The sequence below is a fragment of the Bombina bombina genome, chromosome 4 (genome assembly GCF_027579735.1).
Source record: "Bombina bombina isolate aBomBom1 chromosome 4, aBomBom1.pri, whole genome shotgun sequence".
NCBI lineage: Eukaryota > Metazoa > Chordata > Amphibia > Anura > Bombinatoridae > Bombina > Bombina bombina.
In genome coordinates this window covers 854122459-854147762 of record NC_069502.1, presented here as the reverse complement: position 1 = coordinate 854147762, position 25304 = coordinate 854122459, and the positions used below count along the sequence as shown (strand labels likewise).

Genomic DNA, 25304 nt, shown 5'->3' with positions numbered 1-25304 from the left:
GCAAGTGAGTATGTTTAAGGTACATGTGGTTAGTGTGTACAAATGTTGTTGTGTCTGAGGGATGTAGGGTACAAACTACTTACACACACATGTATATTCTCACTGTACAGGCCGTACTGATGTGACGCCTACAGATGGCTCAGCAGTTGAGCACGGAGTAGAACCGAATGTGTGTGATCAGGTGAAGACTGAGGAGGATAAAGTTCCTATAAATACGGCTACAGGTGATTAGCACTGATTAAGTAAAGGGAAGATGATGTGATGGTGACATTTTGTCTCATGTAAATAAGTTATATTTATCAGATGGTTACACAGCAGACACAGGTTAGTGAGTAGCTCAGGTTTATATCATTTTGTGTCATGTAAATAACAGTTATATTTATCAGATGGTTACACAGCAGACACAGTTTAGTGAGTAGCTCAGGTTTATATCATTTTGTGTCATGTAAATAACAGTTATATTTATCAGATGGTTACACAGCAGACACAGGTTAGTGAGTAGCTCAGGTTTATATCATTTTGTCTCATGTAAATAACAGTTATATTTATCAGATGGTTACACAGCAGACACAGGTTAGTGAGACTCAGGTTTATATAATTGTGTGTCATGTAAATAACAGTTATATTTATCAGATGGTTACACAGCAGACACAGGTTAGTGAGTAGCTCAGGTTTATATCATTTTGTGTCATGTAAATAACAGTTATATTTATCAGATGGTTACACAGCAGACACAGGTTAGTGAGCAGCTCAGGTTTATATCATTTTGTGTCATGTAAATAACATTTATATTTATCAGATGGTTACACAGCAGACACAGGTTAGTGAGTAGCTCAGGTTTATATCATTTTGTCTCATGTAAATAACCGTTATATTTATCAGATGGTTACACAGCAGACACAGGTTAGTGAGTAGCTCAGGTTTATATCATTTTGTGTCATGTAAATAACAGTTATATTTATCAGATGGTTACAAAGCAGACACAGGTTAGCGAGTAGCTCAGGTTTATATAATTTTGTTTCATGTAAATAACAGTTATATTTATCAGATGGTTACACAGCAGACACATGTTAGTGAGTAGCTCAGGTTTATATCATTTTGTGTCATGTAAATAACAGTTATATTTATCAGATGGTTACACAGCAGACACAGGTTAGTGAGTAGCTCAGGTTTATATCATTTTGTCTCATGTAAATAACAGTTATATTTATCAGATGGTTACACAGCAGACGCAGGTTAGTGAGACTCAGATTTATATCATTTTGTGTCATGTAAATAACAGTTATATTTATCAGATGGTTACACAGCAGACACAGGTTAGTGAGTAGCTCAGGTTTATATCATTTTGTGTCATGTAAATAACAGTTATATTTATCAGATGGTTACTCAGCAGACACAGGTTAGTGTGTAGCTCATGTTTATATGATTATACTATTTAAAAAGTTACACCTCACAAACTCTGGGGTTCTGTCTAACTACCTTATGATAACACAAAGCCGTATACCTCGCTAGTAGCTCATTACTGTGTCACCACCTCCAGTGTGAATAAGTGAGTTAACTGGTATTAATCTCAATGATCTTTTCTTCATTTGTTGGACAATATATTTTTCTGGACATGGCAAATAAACAATATACAGTAAGTCTTTAAGCTAAAAAATTAAAAGAACATAAGAAAGTACCACAATGTGTGTATTTGGTGCTATTGTCTATCTGAGAAATACACACACTCTTTTATGGTAAAGTTATAAAACTAGATCATAGGATATAAAACTGAAGCTTCTTTATTTGTACAGATGAAGATAACGCTGATATAGTGAAAGTTGAGATAACAGAAGATCTGTGTGTGAGGCGTCAGGTGGAAGCTCCAGATTATGAAACCAGTGACCGTATCAGCTCAGGTGAGTGTGCACTTGTGTTGTGTCTGAAGGATGCAGATTACAGGTGAGTGTGCATGTATGTTGTGTCAGAGGGATGAAGGTTACAGGTAAGTGTGCATGTATGTTGTGTCAGAGGGATGAAGGTTACAGGTGAGTGTGCATTTGTGTTGTGTCAGAGGGATGACGGTTACAGGTGAGTGTGCATGTATGTTGTGTCAGAGGGATGAAGGTTACAGGTAAGTGTGCAGGTATGTTGTGTCAGAGGAATGAAGGTTACAGGTGAGTGTGCATGTATGTTGTGTCAGAGGGATGCAGATTACAGGTGAGTGTGCATTTGTGGTGTGTCTGAGGGATGAAGGTTACAGGTGAGTGTGCATGTATGTTGTGTCAGAGGGATGAAGGTTACAGGTGAGTGTGCATGTATGTTGTGTCAGAGGGATGAAGGTTACAGGTGAGTGTGCATTTGTGGTGTGTCTGAGGGATGAAGGTTACAGGTGAGTGTGCATGTATGTTGTGTCAGAGGGATGAAGGTTACAGGTGAATGTGCATGTATGTTGTGTCAGAGGGATGAAGGTTACAGGTGAATGTGCATGTATGTTGTGTCAGAGGGATGAAGGTTACAGGTGAGTGTGCATGTATGTTGTGTCAGAGGGATGAAGGTTACAGGTGAGTGTGCATTTGTGGTGTGTCTGAGGGATGAAGGTTACAGGTGAGTGTGCATGTATGTTGTGTCAGAGGGATGAAGGTTACAGGTGAGTGTGCATGTATGTTGTGTCAGAGGGATGAAGGTTACAGGTGAGTGTGCATGTACGTTGTGTCAGAGGGATGAAGGTTACAGTTCGATGTACACATATGTTGTGTCTGAGTAATATGGGTTACAGGTAAGTGCACAAATATGTTATGTCTGAGGCACACAAGTTACAGGTAAGTGTACATGTATGTTGTGTCTAAGGAAAGCATTTTATAGATGAGTGCACGTGTTGTGTCTGAGGCTTGGGGCTTATGGAGGAGTGTTAACGTAGGTTGTCTATGAGATAGACTGGTTACAGGTGAGCTTGAACCTATGTAGCCTAAGATTATCTGAGTACAGGTGAGTGTGTGCATATGTTGTTAATGAGATACGCTGGTTACAGGTGAGTGTGTGCATATGTTGTTAATGAGATACGCTGGTTACAGGTGAGTGTGTGCATATGTTGTCTATGAGATACGCTGGTTACAGGTGAGTGTGTACATATGTTGTTAATGATATACGCTGGTTACAGGTGAGTGTGTACAAATGTTGTCTATGAGATACGCTGGTTACAGGTGAGTGTGTACATATGTTGTTAATGAGATACACTGGTTACAGGTGAGTGTGTACAAATGTTGTCTATGAGATACGCTGGTTACAGGTGAGTGTGTACATATGCTGTTAATGAGATACGCTGGTTACAGGTGAGTGTGTACAAATGTTGTCTATGAGATACGCTGGTTACAGGTGAGTGTGTACAAATGTTGTCTATGAGATACGCTGGTTACAGGTGAGTGTGTACAAATGTTGTCTATGAGATACGCTGGTTACAGGTGAGTGTGTACATATGTTGTTAATGAGATACGCTGGTTACAGGTGAGTGTGTACAAATGTTGTCTATGAGATACTCTGGTTACAGGTGAGTGTGTACATATATTGTGTATGAGATACTCTGGTTCCAGGTGAGTGTGTACAGATGTTGTCTATGAGATACACTGGTTACAGGTGAGTGTGTACATATGTTGTTAATGAGATACGCTGGTTACAGGTGAGTGTGTACAGATGTTGTCTATGAGATAAGCTGGTTACAGGTGAGTGTGTTCATATGTTGTCTATGAGATACTCTGGTTACAGGTGAGTGTGTACATATGTTGTCTATGAGATACTCTGGTTACAGGTGAGTGTGTTCATATGTTGTCTATGAGATACTCTGGTTACAGGTGAGTGTGTTCATATGTTGTCTATGAGATACGCTGGTTACAGGTGAGTGTGTACATATGTTGTCTATGAGATACTCTGGTTACAGGTGAGTGTGTTCATATGTTGTCTATGAGATACTCTGGTTACAGGTGAGTGTGTTCATATGTTGTCTATGAGATACTCTGGTTACAGGTGAGTGTGTTCATATGTTGTCTATGAGATACTCTGGTTACAGGTGAGTGTGTACATATGTTGTCTATGAGATACTCTGGTTACAAGTGAGAGTGTACAGATGTTGTCTATGAGATACGCTGGTTATAGGCGAGTGTGTACAGATGTTGTCTATGAGATACTCTGGTTACAAGTGAGAGTGTACATATGTTGTCTATGAGATATGCTGGTTATAGGTGAGTGTGTTCATATGTTGTCTATGAGATACGCTGGTTACAGGAGGGTGTGTACATATGTTGTAGTCTTTAAGCTAAAAAAATAAAAGAACAGAAGAAAGTACCACAATGTGTGTATTTGGTGCTATTGTCTATCTGAGAAATACACACACTCTTTTATGGTAAAGTTATAAAACTAGATCATAGGATATAAAACTGAAGCTTCTTTATTTGTACAGATGAGGATAACGCTGATATAGTGAAACTTGAGATAACAGAAGATCTGTGTGTGAGGCGTCAGGTGAAAGCTCCAGATTATGAAACCAGTGACTGTATCAGCTCAGGTGAGTGTGCACTTGTGTCTGAAGGATGCAGATTACAGGTGAGTGTGCATGTATGTTGTGTCTGAAGGATGCAGATTACAGGTGAGTGTGCATGTATGTTGTGTCAGAGGGATGAAGGTTACAGGTGAGTGTGCATGTATGTTGTGTCAGAGGGATGAAGGTTACAGGTAAGTGTGCATGTATGTTGTGTCAGAGGGATGAAGGTTACAGGTGAGTGTGCATGTATGTTGTGTCAGAGGGATGAAGGTTACAGGTAAGTGTGCATGTATGTTGTGTCAGAGGGATAAAGGTTACAGGTGAGTGTGCATGTATGTTGTGTCAGAGGGATAAAGGTTACAGGTGAGTGTGCATGTATGTTGTGTCACAGGGATGAAGGTTACAGGTGAGTGTGCATGTATGTTGTGTCAGAGGGATGAAGGTTACAGGTGAGTGTGCATGTATGTTGTGTCAGAGGGATGAAGGTTACAGGTAAGTGTGCATGTATGTTGTGTCAGAGGGATGAAGGTTACAGGTAAGTGTGCATGTATGTTGTGTCAGAGGGGTGAAGGTTACAGGTAAGTGTGCATGTATGTTGTGTCAGATGGATAAAGGTTACAGGTGAGTGTGCATGTATGTTGTGTCACAGGGAAGAAGTTTACAGGTGAGTGTGCATGTATGTTGTGTCAGAGGGATGAAGGTTACAGGTGAGTGTGCATGTATGTTGTGTCAGAGGGATGAAGGTTACAGGTGAGTGTGCATGTATGTTGTGTCAGAGGGATGAAGGTTACAGGTAAGTGTGCATGTATGTTGTGTCAGAGGGATGAAGGTTACCGGTGAGTGTGCATGTATCTTGTGTCAGAGGGATGAAGGTTACAGGTGAGTGTGCATGTATGATGTGTCAGAGGGATGAAGGTTACAGGTAAGTGTGCATGTATGTTGTGTCAGAGGGATGAAGGTTACAGGTAAGTGTGCATGTATGTTGTGTCAGAGGGATGAAGGTTACAGGTAAGTGTGCATGTATGTTGTGTCAGAGGGATGAAGGTTACAGGTGAGTGTGCATGTATGATGTGTCAGAGGGATGAAGGTTACAGGTAAGTGTGCATGTATGTTGTGTCAGAGGGATGAAGGTTACAGGTGAGTGTGCATGTATGTTGTGTCAGAGGGATGAAGGTTACAGGTGAGTGTGCATGTATGTTGTGTCAGAGGAATGAAGATTACAGGTGAGTGTGCATGTATGTTGTGTCAGAGGGATGAAGGTTACAGGTGAGTGTGCATGTATGTTGTGTCAGAGGGATGAAGGTTACAGGTGAGTGTGCATGTATGTTGTGTCAGAGGGATGAAGATTACAGGTGAGTGTGCATGTATGTTGTGTCAGAGGGATGAAGGTCACAGGTGAGTGTGCATGTATGTTGGGTCAGAGGGATGAAGGTTACAGGTGAGTGCATTTGTGGTTTGTCTGAGTGATGAAGGTTACAGGTGAGTGTACATGTATGATGTGTCAGAGGGATGAAGGTTACAGGTGAGTGTGCATGTATGATGTGTCAGAGGGATGAAGGTTACAGGTGAGTGTGCATGTATGATGTGTCAGAGGGATGAAGGTTACAGGTGAGTGTGCATGTATGTTGTGTCAGAGGGATGAAGGTTACAGGTGAGTGTGCATGTATGTTGTGTCAGAGGGATGAAGGTTACAGGTAAGTGTGCATGTATGTTGTGTCAGAGGGATGAAGGTTACAGGTGAGTGTGCATGTATGTTGTGTCAGAGGGATGAAGGTTACAGGTGAGTGTGCATGTATGATGTGTCAGAGGGATGAAGGTTACAGGTGAGTGTGCATGTATGTTGTGTCAGAGGGATGAAGGTTACAGGTAAGTGTGCATGTATGTTGTGTCAGAGGGATGAAGGTTACAGGTGAGTGTGCATGTATGATGTGTCAGAGGGATGAAGGTTACAGGTAAGTGTGCATGTATGTTGTGTCAGAGGGATGAAGGTTACAGGTGAGTGTGCATGTATGTTGTGTCAGAGGGATGAAGGTTACAGGTGAGTGTGCATGTATGTTGTGTCAGAGGAATGAAGATTACAGGTGAGTGTGCATGTATGTTGTGTCAGAGGGATTAAGGTTACAGGTGAGTGTGCATGTATGTTGTGTCAGAGGGATGAAGGTTACAGGTGAGTGTGCATGCATGTTGGGTCAGAGGGATGAAGGTTACAGGTGAGTGCATTTGTGGTTTGTCTGAGTGATGAAGGTTACAGGTGAGTGTACATGTATGATGTGTCAGAGGGATGAAGGTTACAGGTGAGTGTGCATGTATGTTGTGTTAGAGGGATGAAGGTTACAGGTGAGTGTGCATGTGTGTTGTGTCAGAGGAATGAAGGTTACAGGTGAGTGCATATATGTTGTGTCAGAGGGATGAAGGTTACAGGTGAGTGTGCATTTGTGGTGTGTCTGAGGGATGAAGGTTACAGGTGAGTGTGCATTTGTGGTGTGTCTGAGGGATGAAGGTTACAGGTGAGTGTACATGTATGTTGTGTCAGAGGGATGAAGGTTACAGGTGAGTGTGCATGTATGTTGTGTCAGGGGGATGAAGGTTACAGGTGAGTGTGCATGTATGTTGTGTCAGAGGGATGAAGGTTACAGGTGAGTGTGCATATATGTTGTGTCAGAGGGATGAAGGTTACAGGTGAGTGTGCATGTATGATGTGTCAGAGGGATGAAGGTTACAGGTGAGTGTGCATGTATGTTGTGTCAGAGGAATGAAGGTTACAGATGAGTGTGCATGTATGATGTGTCAGAGGAATGAAGGTTACAGATGAGTGTGCATGTATGTTGTGTCAGAGGGAAGAAGTTTACAGGTGAGTGTGCATGTATGTTGTGTCAGAGGGATGAAGGTTACAGGTGAGTGTGCATGTATGTTGTGTCAGAGGGATGAAGGTTACAGGTGAGTGTGCATGTATATTGTGTCAGAGGGATGAAGTTTACAGGTGAGTGTGCATGTATGTTGTGTCAGAGGGATGAAGGTTACAGGTGAGTGTGCATGTATGTTGTGTCAGAGGGATGAAGGTTACAGGTGAGTGTGCATGTATATTGTGTCAGAGGGATGAAGGTTACAGGTAAGTGTGCATGTATGTTGTGTCAGAGGGATGAAGGTTACAGGTGAGTGTGCATGTATGTTGTGTCAGAGGGATGAAGGTTACAGGTTAGTGTGCATGTATGATGTGTCAGAGGGATGAAGATTACAGGTGAGTGTGCATGTATGTTGTGTCAGAGGGATGAAGGTTACAGGTGAGTGTGCATTTGTGGTGTGTCTGAGGGATGAAGATTACAGGTGAGTGTGCATGTATGTTGTGTCAGAGGGATGAAGGTTACAGGTGAGTGTGCATGTATGTTGTGTCAGAGGGATGAAGGTTACAGGTGAGTGTGCATGTATGTTGTGTCTGAAGGATGCAGATTACAGGTGAGTGTGCATGTATGTTGTGTCAGAGGGATGAAGGTTACAGGTGAGTGTGCATGTATGATGTGTCAGAAGGATGAAGATTACAGGTGAGTGTGCATGTATGATGTGTCAGAGGGATGAAGGTTACAGGTGAGTGTGCATGTATGTTGTGTCAGAGGGATGAAGGTTACAGGTGAGTGTGCATGTATGTTGTGTCAGAGGGATGACGGTTACAGGTGAGTGTGCATGTATGTTGTGTCAGAGGGATGAAGGTTACAGGTGAGTGTGCATGTATGTTGTGTCAGAAGGATGAAGGTTACAGGTGAGTGCATGTATGTTGTGTCAGAGGGATGCAGATTACAGGTGAGTGTGCATGTATGTTGTGTCAGAGGGATGAAGGTTACAGGTGAGTGTGCATGTTTGTTGTGTCAGAGGGATGAAGATTACAGGTGAGTGCATTTGTGGTGTGTCTGAGGGATGAAGATTACAGTTTGATGTACACATATGTTGTGTCTGAGTAATACGTTTTACAGGTAAGTGTAGAAATATGTTGTGTCTGAGGCACACAAGTTACACAGGTTACAGGCGAGTATGCACATATGTTGTCTCTGAGGCATGTAGGGTACACACAATACAATTATATTCTCACTGTACAGGTCGTATGGATGTTGCATCTTCAGATGGCTCAGCAGTTAAGCACAGAGGAGAATCGTATGTGTGTGATCAAATGAAGACTGAGGGGGATGAAGTTCCTATAAATGCAGCTACAGGTGATTAGTGCATATGAAAGTGCCATTATAGTAAAAAAAAAAGTCATGCTGTAATCCATTAGAGCATGTTGTTTTAAAACTATGGACGCTAGACTACTGTGTTTTTAACCCCAAGAAATGGGTTAAATATAGAGTAGAAATACCATTCAGGACTTGCAGAGCACTGGTGATACAGAGCGGAAAACTCCACTGATCCAATCAGCAGTGCTAATTCCACAGCTGAGTCGTGCGACTAGCTCTGATGATTGGATCAGCAGCGTTTTCCACTCGGGATCAGCAGTGCTTTGCGAGTCCCAAGTCGTATTTCTGCTCTGTTTTTGACCCCTTTGTGTCGTTAAACACACAGTAGTGTAGGGTCAATAATCATAAAAATACATGTTTTAATTGATTAGAGCAGTGATTTGCAACCTTTTTTTTGCCTTGGCACACTTTTTTACATTAAAAAATCCTGTGGCACACCACCATCACAAAATTTTACAAAATCGCACTTTGTAGCCTAATACAGGATACAGGGGTTGTGTGTGAAGCTGTGATTCCAGAAGTTACTAGAAAGTGACTCTAACTAAATACATCCATATTGTGCATACATCAGCCATAATGTGTATATTACATCAGCGATAATGTGTATATACATCAGCCATATTGTGTATATACATCAGCCATAATGTGTATACATCAGCCATATTGTGTATATACATCAGCCATATTGTGTATATACATCAGCCATATTGTGTATATGCATCAGCCATAATGTGCATATACATCAGCCATAATGTGTATATACATCAGCCATATTGTGTGAATACATTAGCCATATTGTGTATATACATCAGCCATATTGTGTATATTACATCAGACATATTGTGCATATATCAGCCATATTGTGTATATATACATCAGCCATATTGTGTATATACATCAGCCATATTGTGTATATACATCAGCCATATTGTGTATATACATCAGCCATAATGTGTATATACATCAGACATATTGTGCATATATATCAGCCATCTTGTGTATATACATCAGCCATGTTATGCATATACATCAGCCATATTGAGCTGCACACAACCTGGTACTAAGCCACATTCCATAGGGGGGTTGTGTGTGAAGCTGTGATTCCAGAAGTTACTAGAAAGTGACTCTAACTAAATACATCCATATTGTGCATACATCAGCCATAATGTGTATATACATCAGCCATATTGTGTATATACATCAGCCATATTGTGCATACATCAGCCATATTGTGCATACATCAGCCATAATGTGTATATACATCAGCCATAATGTGTATATACATCAGCCATAATGTGTATATACATCAGCCATATTGTGCATACATCAGCCATATTGTGCATACATCAGCCATAATGTGTATATACATCAGCCATAATGTGTATATACATCAGCCATATTGTGTGAATACATCAGCCATATTGTGTGAATACATTAGCCATATTGTGTATATACATCAGCCATATTGTGTATATTACATCAGACATATTGTGTATATATACATCAGACATATTGTGTATATACATCAGCTATATTATGTATATACATCAGCCATATTGTGCATATATCAGCCATATTGTGTATATTACATCAGACATATTGTGCATACATCAGCCATAATGTGTATATACATCAGACATATTGTGCATATATATCAGCCATCTTGTGTATATACATCAGCCATATTGTGCATATACATCAGCCATATTGTGCATATACATCAGCCATAATGTGTAGCCATATTGGCTTTATTCTCTATCATTTTCCCCTTTGATACTTTATAAGTATGACAGTTATGAAAAATATTTATTTACTAAAGCCTTAGAAATGACTGTATAAGATTCCAATATATGGTAATCCATAATAAACAAGGAATTACAAAAGAATATAAGTGCGCAAAACTAGATGCTAAAGTAAATGGTATAAAAAGGAGAATGTAATCAGCTACTAAAGGTCTTATACTTAGAATTTAGAATGTATAACCATGTGCGTCTCTAGAATAATTTAGCTTTTAAGCTCTAATTCCACTATAAGGAATAATTCTGTCTCAAACTTAAGGGTAAATAAATTTATTTAGTGCTCAAAAAATAAAATGAGCTCGTTTATATAAACATGAAATAAAACACATTTGAGAAGCAGGGATTAAAAATTTAAATTTATATAATACTAATTCCCAAAATAAACTCAAAACAATAATAAAACTTAAAAATAATTCATCTACAGAAAACTTTAATAATATATCTAATATTTTATAGCATATCTAATAGTGATCGGTCCTAACTAATAAACCTGCTAAACATAAAATAAAATCGCAAAAGACAAAAGTTAAAAGATAAAAAGTTGCTCTTGTAGCCCAAACAGAGACTTTTCAGACAAAGCGTCCTTCACAAGCTTTCCACAAAACGGAGTATACGATAGCGGTCTTCTGGATCCTCCCGGCTTGTTCTGAATGGTATATGGCGTCTAGGTGAAAGACAGAAGCGTCCGCTTAAATTGGTGTTTGGTATTTATAAAGCAAACAAATATCGGTACTTACACTTTAATACCGAGAAATCTGCGCCGCGCCCGACTCTCCTCAACAGCAGGGGTCCCGGTGTGTGTTGGATCTTTTCACAGACTTGTCTTACAGCCCAAACAACATCCGACTACAAGGAACGACCCAGGGGAATATCCGGAATTGGCGCCAAAGAGAACACCTGTAGAGGTGAACATAAACTGCAAAACAGTTCTTAGAGTCACAAATTCAGCTTGTGAGCAGTAAGCAGCATATAATATAGATCAACTGAGCAACGCGTTTCAAATTCTTTTTCAAGCTCAGTTTGTGAGTCCATAATGCCGGCTTTTTATACCCTCAAGCAGTTCCTTAATTCTTAAAGGGATAGCCGCTCCTTTTATTATTCCGTCTTTAAAGTGCATAGTTTTTGTTTTTTTCATAAACAGTAATGATAATAAATCTTTATGCTTGTATATTAATATGTTTACACCCCTTAAGTACAAATTTACAAAAAGGAGCACATTGCAAGAAACCTAAATCTGAAATTAAACAATTCTTAAATTCATGCAACTTAGTATTAAAAATAGTAATTAGTATTTATTATCATTACTTTTTATGAAAAAAACAAAAACTATGCACTTTAAAGACGGAATAATAAAAGGAGCGGCTATCCCTTTAAGAATTAAGGAACTGCTTGAGGGTATAAAAAGCCGGCATTATGGACTCACAAACTGAGCTTGAAAAAGAATTTGAAACGCGTTGATCTATATTATATGCTGCTTACTGCTCACAAGCTGAATTTGTGACTCTAAGAACTGTTTTGCAGTTTATGTTCACTTCTACAGGTGTTCTCTTTGGCGCCAATTCCGGATATTCCCCTGGGTCGTTCCTTGTAGTCGGATGTTGTTTGGGCTGTAAGACAAGTCTGTGAAAAGATTCAACACACACTGGGACCCCTGCTGCTAAGGAGAGTCGGGCGCAGCGCAGATTTCTCGGTACTAAAGTGTAAGTACCAATATTTTTGCTTTATAAATACCAAACACCAATTTAAGCGGACGCTTCTGTCTTTCACCTAGACGCCATATACCATTCAGAACAAGCCGGGAGGATCCAGAAGACCGCTATCGTATACTCCGTTTTGTGGAAAGCTTGTGAAGGACGCTTTGTCTGGATATACATCTACATTCCGGAGCCTGTCTAAAAAGTCTCCATTTGGGCTACAAGAGCAACTTTTTATCTTTTAACTTTTGTCTTTTGTGATTTTATTTTATGTTTAGCAGGTTTATTAGTTAGGACCGGTCACTATAAGATATGCTATAAAATATTAGATAGGGGGGCGGGGCTAACCGCCAAGGCTAGAAGACGCATTGTTAAGAGCTCCAGACCCTAACTGTTAAAAACTAAGCTTTACCCTCGATAAAACTAAACTATTTAGCTTGTGTTGGAGGATGGTGACACAGGAAGAAGCCTGGGATATGTGATTAGAAGATTGGTGGCTGTACATTTAGTGCTGGGCTGAAAAATCTGAAACAGAGCTCCCTGTCACGTACCGAGGCGCCATTTTGGTTGAGGATACATAGCTACCCATTATGGAGATCCATGTGCTGTATTCCGATATCAGAGAGCTATTAGAAGAATATGGCCAGAGAATGTGTGAGAGACTTGATGCTCTCACTGAAAAGATTCAAGAGACACGTTCGCGCCACATCATCTCTGCTGAAGCACAGGAGACAGCACCGGAGTCGCAGCGGGACACAGTGTCTGCAGATCCACAGCGGGACCTTCCGTTACAGACGCCGGTGAGTGCAGACATCAAGCAGGAGCCCTACCTAACTTCTGTCTCCATGAGCGGCATAAACATAAGGGGTGCGACTTGGTGTGGCCTTTTGCGGGCGGGCGCAGGCCCTGTGGGACAGGTCGGTGTTTGTGCACTGTCATCCGCGCGTCCCTCTGCGGGAGGCCATGTGGACATGTTGCGGCAGCCTGGCTGGGGACACTTTCATGGTGGTCAGATGCCCTGGACTTGGTGCCATTGTTTTTCCTGGGTTCCCCGGGCTGGCTGCCCACATCTGAAATCAGGAGGGTTTGCGCGCATGCAAACGGGATGAATAGGACATAAAAGAGGAAGTTATGGCCACCGGAGCAGCTGTATTGCACATGGGATACTTAATGCTACAGTTACCTGGAGGTTCCCTCTATATTGAGATTGGTAATCTATTCATGAAGACACAATGTCGGATCCCCACTAGAGGACTATCTCCTGCTCCTACATATCAACTGCCACATTTGTCTGTTATTAATACAATGCATATAGCCTAACTTCTGTCATTTACAATATCCAAAACTAAGAGTACCTCACATTAGTACAATACTTTGTTATGCTCTCTTATTTGTAGACAGGGGGGATTGCACTATATGTTTAAATTGCCTGCCTGTAACTCAGCTCAGATCACATGTGTACACCACCCTTGATACTATAACATTTTGTCTTTGCATACCTATTGCTAAGTATATGTATTACCATGGGATGAGGACTACTTTAACTGTATAAGCTATCTTTCCTATGTAAGAAAGTTTTTTTTTTTTTTAATATCAGTGCATTCACTGAGGCAGCGTTTGGATTAGTGTATTCGCTGATATATATATTGAGATCATACGAATGGGGTATTTCGGAGTCTCATTACGTCTCCCTAACATTCCAGCAAGTTTTGTCATGCACTATTAGCCACATGCTAGATTTAACGTCCCTAGAGTTAATCTTGAGTGTCATTTCGAAGCCCCCGGCTATAAGCGTAGCTTAATGAGAATATCCCCTTGGATCGGGTTTTGATCCGCCCCCCCCTCCCCCACATCTGTGTGGCAAGGGATAAATAATTTGTCCTCCACACTCCCTTTTAGCAGAGTGTAGCAGTCTCTGCTCTGTCCGTAGAGCCTCGGTTTGCTTGCTCACATAGTAGTGTGTAGAAGGCTCGCAGGACCTTCTATTTGTCTACCCTATGATTATTAATTTTCAACATAACTGTTACTCTATATATCTTTTCAATATAACTGAACTTAGGCTGTGAGGATCAAGGTTCACGTAGATAAGTTGCTATAATTGCAGTTGTTTCCAATGCGAGAACTCCTTATTTTTGTTACTCTGTGGCAGCCGCAGCAATGGTAAAGTGAACAATTTTAGTGTCATCTATTTTAGTACCTGAATTAATTCACGACACCCATATAAGATCAACCTGAACCATTAGTTCACACTTGTCACTATGATATAATGTGTTTGTTTAGTTTTTTCTGTAACCATATGATGTTATTGTATTCAAATGTCTTCAACTATAGTCTAGATTTCAGATCCCCTTTGTGGATCTCTGTCCCATCGAGGACGATATGCAGCTTTATTAGTAAAACGAGGCGACATGTTGTAGGGTGATAATTAGAATTGAATAGGTGTGATTGAATTTCCTGCTAGATGAGATATTTAACTACGCATTCAATGTATATTGTAATACTGTACTTGTGTTGTTGCCCTATGACTTGTAACTGTTTTATGTATATCTGCATCGCCTCAATAAAAATATTTAAAAAAATAAAAAAAAATATTAGATAAATTATTTAAGTTTTCTGTAGATGAATTATTTTTAAGTTTTATTATTGTTTTGAGTTTATTTTGGGAATTAGTATTATATAAATTTCAATTTTTAATCCCTGCTTCTCAAATGTGTTTTATTTCATGTTTATATAAACGAGCTCATTTTATTTTTTGAGCACTAAATAAATTTATTTACCCTTAAGTTTGAGACAGAATTATTCCTTATAGTGGAATTAGAGCTTAAAAGCTAAATTATTCTAGAGACGCACATGGTTATACATTCTAAATTCTAAGTATAAGACCATTAGTAGCTGATTACATTCTCCTTTTTATACCATTTACTTTAGCATCTAGTTTTGCGCACTTATATTCTTTTGTAATTCCTTGTCTTTGTTTGTTGGAAGCTATATTGGGAATCTTCCTCAAATATAAGTGTTTGTATCTGGTTCAATTTTTGCGCTGGTCTCTAATCTTTTCTCTCTTCTAGTGTCAATCCATGATAAACAGCCATTGGGGCATATCCACAGACCCAACAATTAGAAACATTGAGAGTCTGGCCATAGGTCCCAAGAGCATGAATATAAACATTTGAGTCCCTTATTAATAAAATGTCCAAAAGTATATACATCACAAGTCCTATTTGTCCATAGTCCATCCTTAGATAAATTAATTGTCTGTGAGTCTCTCCTTGCGGCAACAGAGATGTAGATTCATTGTCCTTCTTTTTCACAGGTTTTTCTCCAAATGTCCATTAAGAGCTAATGATGATGTACAATTTTTAAAGGGACAGTCTACCATAGAATTGTTATTGTTTTAAAAGATAGATAATACCTTTATTACCCATTCCCCAGTTTTGCATAACCAACACAGTTATATTAATATACTTTTTACCTCTGTGATAACCTTGTATCTAGGAACCTTCTTCCAGCCCTCTGATCACATGACTGTGACAGTTTATTATCTATTGTCTTAAATTTAGCAGTGTTTTGTGCTAAATCTTAAATAACCCCCTGTGCCTGAACACAGTGTTATCTATACGGCCCACATGTACTTTGTCTCTTTGTGTTGAAAAGAGATTTAAAAAGCCTGTGATAAGAGGCAGCCCTCAAAGGCTTAGAAATTAGCATATGAGCCTACCTATGTTTAGTTTAAACTAAGAATACCAAGAGAAAAAAGAAAATTTGATGATAAAAGTAAATTGGAAAGTTGATTAAAATTAAAAATCCTATCTGATTAATGAAAGTTTAATTTATACTAGACTGTCCCTTTAAGTTCTTTAAAAACCTGTATGAAAAGTGTACACGTATGTGCATATGCATTTTTGAATGCCATTGCATTCAATGGGGGGGTAGTTATCAACACGTCTACTTTTCCTGCCTTCGCCGGCCCAATACGCCCGCCTAAGCTCGCCTCACATCGCCGCCGCGGACCTAAGTTATCAAAAAAGCTGTCAAAAAGCCGCGCACCAAGTACGGGGCGATGAGAAGCGGATTGTGATAGTTATCTTATCACTCATCCGATCTCGCTGCTCTTCAGCTTTTTTTACAGCTTTCTTGCTAGCCTGTCACTAAGCACCCACACTAACTACACTGTTCTACCCCCTATACCGGCACCCCCGGAGCCCCCCGCAACTAAATAAAGTTAGTAACCCCTAAACTGCCGCTCCTAGACCCCGCCGCAACTCTTATAAATTTATTAACCCCTAAACCGCCGTTCCCGGACACCGCCGCAACCTACATGATACCTAGTAACCCCTATCCTGCCCCCCCCTATACCGTCGCCCTCTATAATAAAGTTATTAACCCCTATCCTGCTGACCCCGCACCTCGCCGCAACTAAATAAATAGTTTAACCCCTAAACCGCCGCTCCCTGACCCCGCCGCAACCTATATTAAATTTATTAACCCCTATCCTGCCCCCCCTACACCGTCGCCACCTATAATACATTTATTAACCCCTATCCTGCCCCCCACTACACCGCCGCCACTGTATTAAAATTATTAACCCCTAAACCTAAGTCTAACTCTAACCCTAACACCCCCTAACTTAAATATTCATTAAATAAATCTAAATAATATTTCTATTATGAACTAAATTAATCCTATTTAAAACTAAATACTTACCTTTAAAATAAACCCTAATATAGCTACAATATAAATAATAATTATATTGTAGCTATGTTAGGATTTATATTTATTTTACAGGCAAATTTCAATTTATTTTAACTAGGTACAATAGCTATTAAATAGTTATTAACTATTTAATAGCTTACCTAGCTAAAATAAAGAGAAATTAACCTGTAAAATAAAAACTAACCTAAGTTACAATTACACCTAACACTACACTATACTTTAATAAATTATTCCTATTTAAAACTAAATACTTACCTGTAAAATAAACCCTAAGATAGCTACAATATAATTAATAATTACATTGTAGCTATCTTAGGATTTATATTTATTTTACAGGTAACTTTGTATTTATTTTAGCTAGTTAGAATAGTTATTAAATAGTTATTTACTATTTCATAACTACCTATCTAAAAGAAATACAAAATTACCTGTAAAATAAATCCTAACCTAAGTTACAATTAAACCTAACACTACACTATCATTACATTAATTAAATAAATTAACTACAAATAACTACAATTAAATACAATTACATAAACTAACTAAATTACAAAAAATAAAAAAAATAAGTTACAAACATTTAAAAAATATTACAACAATTTTAAGCTACTTACACCTAATCTAAGCCCCCTAATAAAATAACAAAGCCCCCCAAAATAAAAAAATGCCCTACCCTATTCTAAATTAAAAAAGTTCAAAGCTCTTTTACCTTACCAGCCCTTAAAAGGGCCTTTCGTGGGGCATGCCCCAAAAAATTCAGCTCTTTTGCCTGTAAAAGAAAAATACAACCCCCCCCCAACATTAAAACCCACCACCCACATACAACCTAACACTACCCCCCTGAAGATCATCCTACCTTGAGTCGTCTTCACTCAGCCGAGCATCGATGGAACCGAAGAGGAGATCCGGAGCGGCAGAAGTTATCCTCCAAGGGGCGCTGAAGAAATCTTCCATCCGATGAAGTGATCCTCCAAGCGGCGCTGAAGAAGTCTTCCATCCGATGAAGTGATCCTCCAAGCGGCGCTGAAGAAGTCTTCGATCCGGGCGATGTCATCTTCCAAGCGGGGTCTTCAATCTTCTTCTTCAGGATCCATTTTCATTCCGCCGACGCGGAACATCCTTCTTTCCCGACGGACTACCGACGAATGAAGGCTCCTTTAAGGGACGTCATCCAAGATGGCGTCCCTTCAATTCCGACTGGCTGATAGGATTCTATCAGCCAATCGGAATTAAGGTAGGAAAAATCTGATTGACTGATTGAATCAGATTGAGCTCGCATTCTATTGGCTGATCGGAACAACCAATAGAATGCAAGCTCAATCTGATTGGCTGATTGGATCAGCCAATCGGATTGAACTTCAATCTGATTGGCTGATTCAATCAGCCAATCAGATTTTTCCTACCTTAATTCCGATTGGCTGATAGAATCCTATCAGCCAATCGGAATTGAAGGGACGCCATCTTGGATGACGTCCCTTAAAGGAGCCTTCATTCGTCGGTAGTCTGTCGGGAAAGAAGGATGTTCCGCGTCGGCGGAATGAAGATGGATCCTGAAGAAGATTGAAGACCACGCTTGGAAGATGACATCGCCCGGATCGAAGACTTCTTCAGCGCCGCTTGGAGGATCACTTCATCGGATGGAAGACTTCTTCAGCGCCACTTGGAGGATCACTTCATCGGATGTAAGATTTCTTCAGCGCCCCTTGGAGGATCACTTCTGCCGCTCCGGATCTCCTATTCGGTTCCATCGCTGCTCGGCTGAGTGAAGACGACTCAAGGTAGGATGATCTTCAGGGGGTAGTGTTAGGTTTTTTTAAGGGGGGTTTGGGTTAGATTAGGGGTATGTGGGTGGTGGGTTTTAATGTTGGGGGGGGGGTTGTATTTTTCTTTTACAGGCAAAAGAGCTGAATTTTTTGGGGCATGCCCCACGAAAGGCCCTTTTAAGGGCTGGTAAGGTAAAAGCGCTTTGAACTTTTTTAATTTAGAATAGGGTAGGGCATATTTTTATTTTGGGGGGCTTTGTTATTTTATTAGGGGGCTTAGATTAGGTGTAAGTAGCTTAAAATTGTTGTAATATTTTTTAAATGTTTGTAACTTATTTTTTTTATTTTTTGTAACTTAGCTTTTTTATTTTTAATACTTTAGTTAGTTTATGTAATTGTATTTAATTGTAGTTATTTGTAGTTAATTTATTTAATTAATGTAATTATAGTGTAGTGTTAGGTTTAATTGTAAGGTTAGGGTTTATTTTACAGGTAATTTTGTATTTCTTTTAGCTAGGTAGTTATGAAATAGTTAATAACTATTTAATAACTATTTTAACTAGCTAAAATAAATACAAAGTTACCTGTAAAATAAATATAAATCCTAAAATAGCTACAATGTAATTATTAATTACATTGTAGCTATCTTGGGGTTTATTTTACAGGTAAGTATTTAGTTTTAAATAGGAATAATTTATTAAAGTATAGTGTAGTGTTAGGTGTAATTGTAACTTAGGTTAGGATTTATTTTACAGGTTAATTTCTCTTTATTTCAGCTAGGTAGCTATTAAATAGTTAATAACTATTTAATAGCTATTGTACCTAGTTAAAATAAATTGAAATTTGCCTGTAAAATAAAAATAAATCCTAACATAGCTACAATATAATTATTATTTATATTGTAGCTATATTAGGGTTTATTTTAAAGGTAAGTATTTAGTTTTAAATAGGATTAATTTAGTTCATAATAGAAATATTATTTAGATTTATTTAATATTTAAGTTAGGGGGTGTTAGGGTTAGTGTTAGACTTAGGTTTAGGGGTTAATAAATTTATTATAGTGGCGACGGTGTAGGGGGGGCAAGATAGGGGTTAATAAATTTAATATAGGTTGTGGCGGGGTCCGGGAGCGGCGGTTTAGGGGTTAATACAGATATTATAGTTGCGGCGGGGTCAGGGAGCGGCGGTTTAGGGGTTAATACATATATTATAGTTGAGGCGGGGTCAGGGAGCGGCGGTTTAGGGGTTAATACATATATTATAGTTGCGGCGGGGTCAGGGAGCGGTGGTTTAGGGGTTAACATGTTTATTATAGCTTGCGGTGGGCTCCAGGAGCGGCGGTTTAGGGGGTAAACACTTTATTTACTTACAGCGGTGTAGGGGGGACAGATTAGGGGTGTTTAGACTCGGGGTACATGTTAGGGTGTTAGGTGCAGACATCTCCCATAGGAATCAATGGGATGTCTGGCAGCAGCGAACATGAACTTTCGCTATGGTCAGACTCCCATTGATTCCTATGGGATCCGCCGCCTCCAGGGCAGCGGATTGAAAACCAGGTACGCTGGGCCGGAAAAGTGCAGAGCGTACCTGCTAGTTTTTTGATAACTAGCAAAAGTAGTCAGATTGTGCCGCACTTGTGTGCGGAACATCTGGAGTGACGTAAGAATCGATCTGTGTCGGATTGAGTCTGGCGGATCGAAGCTTACGTCACAAAATTCTACTTTTGCCGGTATCTAGGGCTTGATAACTAAGGCAAATCAGCCTGGCCACGAATACGCTGCGGAATTCCAGCGTATTTGAGGTTGACGGCTTGATAACTACCCGCCAATATCTGTAAAACAGAAACAAGTGCGAGTTAACTGTAGGTTTACATTGATCAATGTGTACACACAAAGAATGTTGCTTTCTTTTATAGGGGCAATATCGTCTATTATCGTCGATATATAGACGACTTGTTTTTTATATGGGATGGTAGTCAGAATGAAGCTCAAGAGTTTGTAGGGCATCTTAATATTAATAATGCAAGCCTTCAATTCACCCATGATTTTGGGCATTCCAAAATAAACTTTTTGGATGTCACCCTCCATGGTGAGGGGACTGACTATATAAGGGTAGAGCTCTACAGAAAACCCATAACCAGGAACACCCTACTACACGCACAAAGTAGTCATCCCAAGCAGGTTTTTAAGTCGGTATTGAAAGGACAGTTCACTAGGGTAAAAAGAAATTGTACCAAAACTAGTGAACATTCCAAACATGAGATGGAACTATGTGAAAAATTCCTTGAGAGGGGGTACCCTAAACAGGACATTATTAGGGCCCGGGATGAAGTAAGGGCCATAGAGAGGGCCAACTTACTCAAAGATAAATCCATAGAATGTGATGCAAAATCTGAACAACTTACGTTTGTGACTCAGTATAGCAAACAATATTACCAAATATGTAATATTATACGTAGCCATATGTCCCTTTTAAGGTCAGACGATGACTTAACACAGATTGCATCACATAAGTTGAGATTCGCTTTCAAGAGAGGCAAAACTATAGGAAACTATGTGGCACCTACACAATTAAAAATGGATGAGACTAATGCATCCTCTTGGCTTAGTTGCAAAGGAGTCTACAAATGCAGCTTTACAAACTGCATAGCATGTAGTCATGTCAAACTGGGCAATATATTCAAAAGTGCCTATTCCGGTGAGACATTTGCACATAGAGCGCTTTTTAATTGTAGGTCAACATATGCAGTATATCTCCTTAGCTGTGATTCTTGTGCCATTCAATATACAGGACAAACGTCCAGACAAGTAAGGACTAGGATAAGGGAACATATAAATGACATTAAAAGGGGTACACTAACCACCCCCCTGGTGAACCATTTTAAGGTTAAACACAACAAAGATCCAGGGACATTGTCATGGACGATTGTTGAAGTTGTTGGTGCAAACAACAGGGGAGGTGACAGGGACACCTTGCTTCTCAAAAGGGAGGTGTTTTTGGATACACAGGCTACACACCAGAATGCCAAATGGGCTTAACTCGGAATATGACCTTATTAATTTCTGGTGTTAGCCTGTGTATCTATATATGTGCACTATACAATACTTCATATTGGATAATGTATATATAGTTATAGAGGGTAACCTACATCACATCATTATAAATGATATAAATTTCACTTAGACTAAGTCAGCAATCAAGTTCATTTTATGAAGGGTCTTATTATTTAATGTAATTATTATTAATATTTTTTCAGTCTTTTCCCTTCACACATTATCGATATAGTACCCCATTTCTCCATACTCCCAATACATGACTGACACGTAATGATTATCAATATATAGAGCTATCTACTACTGTAATGGCACATTTGTACACAATGCTGTTTTAAAGTAAGCAGACGTATGTGACTTATGTTAAATTTGTCTTTGTCTTTACATGTAGAAGTGTACTATAAGATATGTAATGAACTCAGTTCATTTTAGCTCTATTGATATGGTTGAAACCAGCGTGTTGTCCTTGCATGTGTTGTATGTAGTGGATTATAATGAGTTAATTTCCAAACAGGGCGGTATATGTACACAATTTGACCCATAGGTGGAGGTGTGCATCAACCACGTAACATTTTTGTTTTTAACCTATCACAGGTGAACTGTTCTTTTAAAAGGAAGGCCTGTCTCTTACCCTTTAGCTATGATTACGGCTTTTGCCGAAACATGTCAGCGTTAGGGTACGTGGGTGACCACTACTCCACCTAGCCCTGAGGTTTACGCTTTTCCTATGAATCCTTTGTTGTGATTTTATACACCTTGAATAAAGGACATTTGCATTTTTGAAAAACATCCGGTGCCTCTATTTTTCTTTCTTATTGATGCCTTTGGATATGGTTAAGGCACGGATGATTTTCTGGCAGTATACATTTCCCCCACAAGGTGCTACAATACAGTGAAACTTTTCCTTGAAGCTGTGGACTCTCCCCGGTTCTGTCTGGCTTACCTGCCCTACATCGTGACGTCACGCTTCCCCGGACCAGCCGCATACACGCTGACACGCTGTAGGGATCCACACGGCAGCTCGACCTCCAGGATACTGTGAACGCACAGATACCTTCGTGAGAGGATCCGGAGCAGGACACTAGAGGTGGGTCCCCAGAATCAGCTTCTGTCAGTAGCGTGCATACCGGAGGTTTATATTACAGACCATACGGATCTCAGCTGTGGTGGGAGAGGTACTTCAAGGCACCTTATATATATATGTGGGACTTACGTGAGTTTATAATAATAATATTTTACCCTAGCAGTGTGTCAACAGGTGCTGCATTAACTTTGTTGTGATAACTGTAGGTTTACATTGATCAATGTGTACACACAAAGAATGTTGCTTTCTTTTGTTACAAGTATCACGTGCTATAACTAGCAATAGCTTTTTCTGAATCACATAAGCACCTTCTCAACCAGCATGCCATGGACCTCTGTTTCTGAAAGTTTTTAAGAACCTTTAACTGATTCTGGAACTGATTCAGCCATACAGTTTGTTTTATAAACTGTTTTATTGGACCTGGAATAAATAATGTCTCCTGGATATGTTACATGCATTTCTCTACCATATTATTCATAAGGTGTTACCTGAGTTGTAGCATTAGGAGCAGAACAAATGGAAATCGGGATATCAGGTAAATGTTGTAACCAACACTTCTCTTCATCCTAAATAGCCTTGCGTAACCTTTATTTAATAGTTCTGTTCATACGCTCCACCATCCCAGCTGATTATGGAAGATATGGTACTTAAAACCTTTGTTGTATTCCTAACAAAGCACACAGAGCCTGCATCACTTTTCCTGTAAAATGAGTACATTGGTCACCTTCATTAATCCTAGGAAAACCCCAAATAGAAAATATAGATGCCCATAATGTTTGTGCAGTATTTGTCTTTAATGGAACTGCTTCTACCCACTTAGAGAAATTATCAACAACAACCAAACCGTATGTGTATCCCCCTTTTGCAGGTGGCAAAGGCCTAATAAAATCAATTTGTATTGCATGCGAAGAACAAAAAGTTACTTTTTGCGTAACAGATTTTTGTCCCTTTGGCCTAGGCGCATTCTGCAAACATTCTTGTGTCACTTCCTTGCTGTACAATTTGTCTCTCCCCACTTGTCCTAACACTTCATGGTTGAATTTAACCATTTCTGTACACAAAGGATTAGGAACATATGGTAACAAATTTCCAGTCTGCCTTTACACCATAATTCTGTGTTGAATTCTTTCTAGATTTTCCTCCTGCAATTTTATCAAATCCTGTAATGTATCAGTTTTAGGATTGTCAGGTGTAAGTTGACAAAACTAAAACTTCTTGAAGATATGGTTTACCCACCAATGCTGCTTTTCTTGCTGCCTGATCTGCAACCCTATTTGCAGTTATTATAGGACTGTCTCTGACTGATATGCCTTCACTTTTATCCTAGCACATCTTGATAGTGTATATTTTTCTCTTTCAAAAAAACTCCAGTAAAATAGACCCATGCTTATAGGGTTTGTTTTGAGAATCTACCATTCCCCTTTTCTCCCAAATCCCAAATGTAATGTCAATGCTTTGTGAACAAAACTGCTGTCTGTATAATTATTAGTGTAACCATCAGATAACTATTGCCTTTTTAACATCTTCCAATTCTGCTCCTTGTGCAGACATATTTCCTGGAAAACGAAACGTTTATGTGTGACCATTATTTGCATAATGTACAGCAAATCCTGTATGCCATCTGAAAAGGATCTAGCTCCGGCTACAAAAAAATTGTTAGTCTTTTTATACCCATGTGGAATCAAAGTGAATGGAGACATTTTCTCCTGTTCCACTTGTGACATAGAATCATGTACCTCGCCAGGTATCTGCATTAACTGAGGTAAAACATAAGTAGGGCTAATCTGAATAGTAATTCTTTCTGCTTGCAAGCACAATACCCATTGAGCTACACGTGCAGAATGACCTGCTAAATCCTCAGCAGACCGTTGTAACAATTTCAACAACGAAGGAGGTATCTGTACAATATTTGATTCAAAGCATGTGATATGTTTGACTGTGCCAACAGCCCATGCAACAGCCATTAGCTGTTGTGACCGCTGCTTCATAAGTTGTGTTTCGGGCGAGTCTGAAGACTCGCCAGCAACACGGCCCTTCAAGCTCTGTACGGAGCTTGATAAATGGGCCTGAAAGAGACAGTCTAGTATAAATTAAACTTTCATTATTCAGATAGGACTTTTAATTTTAATCAACTTTCCAATTTACTTTTATCATCAAATTTGCTTTTTTTCTCTTGGTATTCTTAGTTTAAACTAAACATAGGTAGGCTCATATGCTAATTTCTAAGCCTTTAAAGGGCTGCCTCTTATCACATTTTTTTTAAATCTCTTTTCAACACAAAGAGACAGAAAGTACACGTGGGCCATATAGATAACACTGTGTTTAGGCATAGGGGGTTATTTAAGATTTAGCACAAAACAATGCTAAATTTAAGACAATAGATAATAAACAGTCACAGTCATGTGATCAGGGGGCTAGAAGAAGGTTCCTAGATACAAGGTAATCACAGAGGTAAAAAGTAT

General features: G+C 39.3%; 1 protein-coding gene across 1 annotated transcript in view; it reads left to right on the top strand.

Moving 5' to 3' along the window:
• Positions 1-25304, top strand: part of LOC128657291 (gastrula zinc finger protein XlCGF26.1-like) — a 35354-nt gene that overhangs the window by 4782 nt on the left and 5268 nt on the right. Inside the window, exons 4-6 of the mRNA XM_053711577.1 lie at positions 111-224; positions 1794-1898; positions 8602-8715. Coding sequence (XP_053567552.1) covers positions 111-224; positions 1794-1898; positions 8602-8715 — 333 coding nt within the window. The remainder of the gene's footprint in view (positions 1-110; positions 225-1793; positions 1899-8601; positions 8716-25304) is intronic.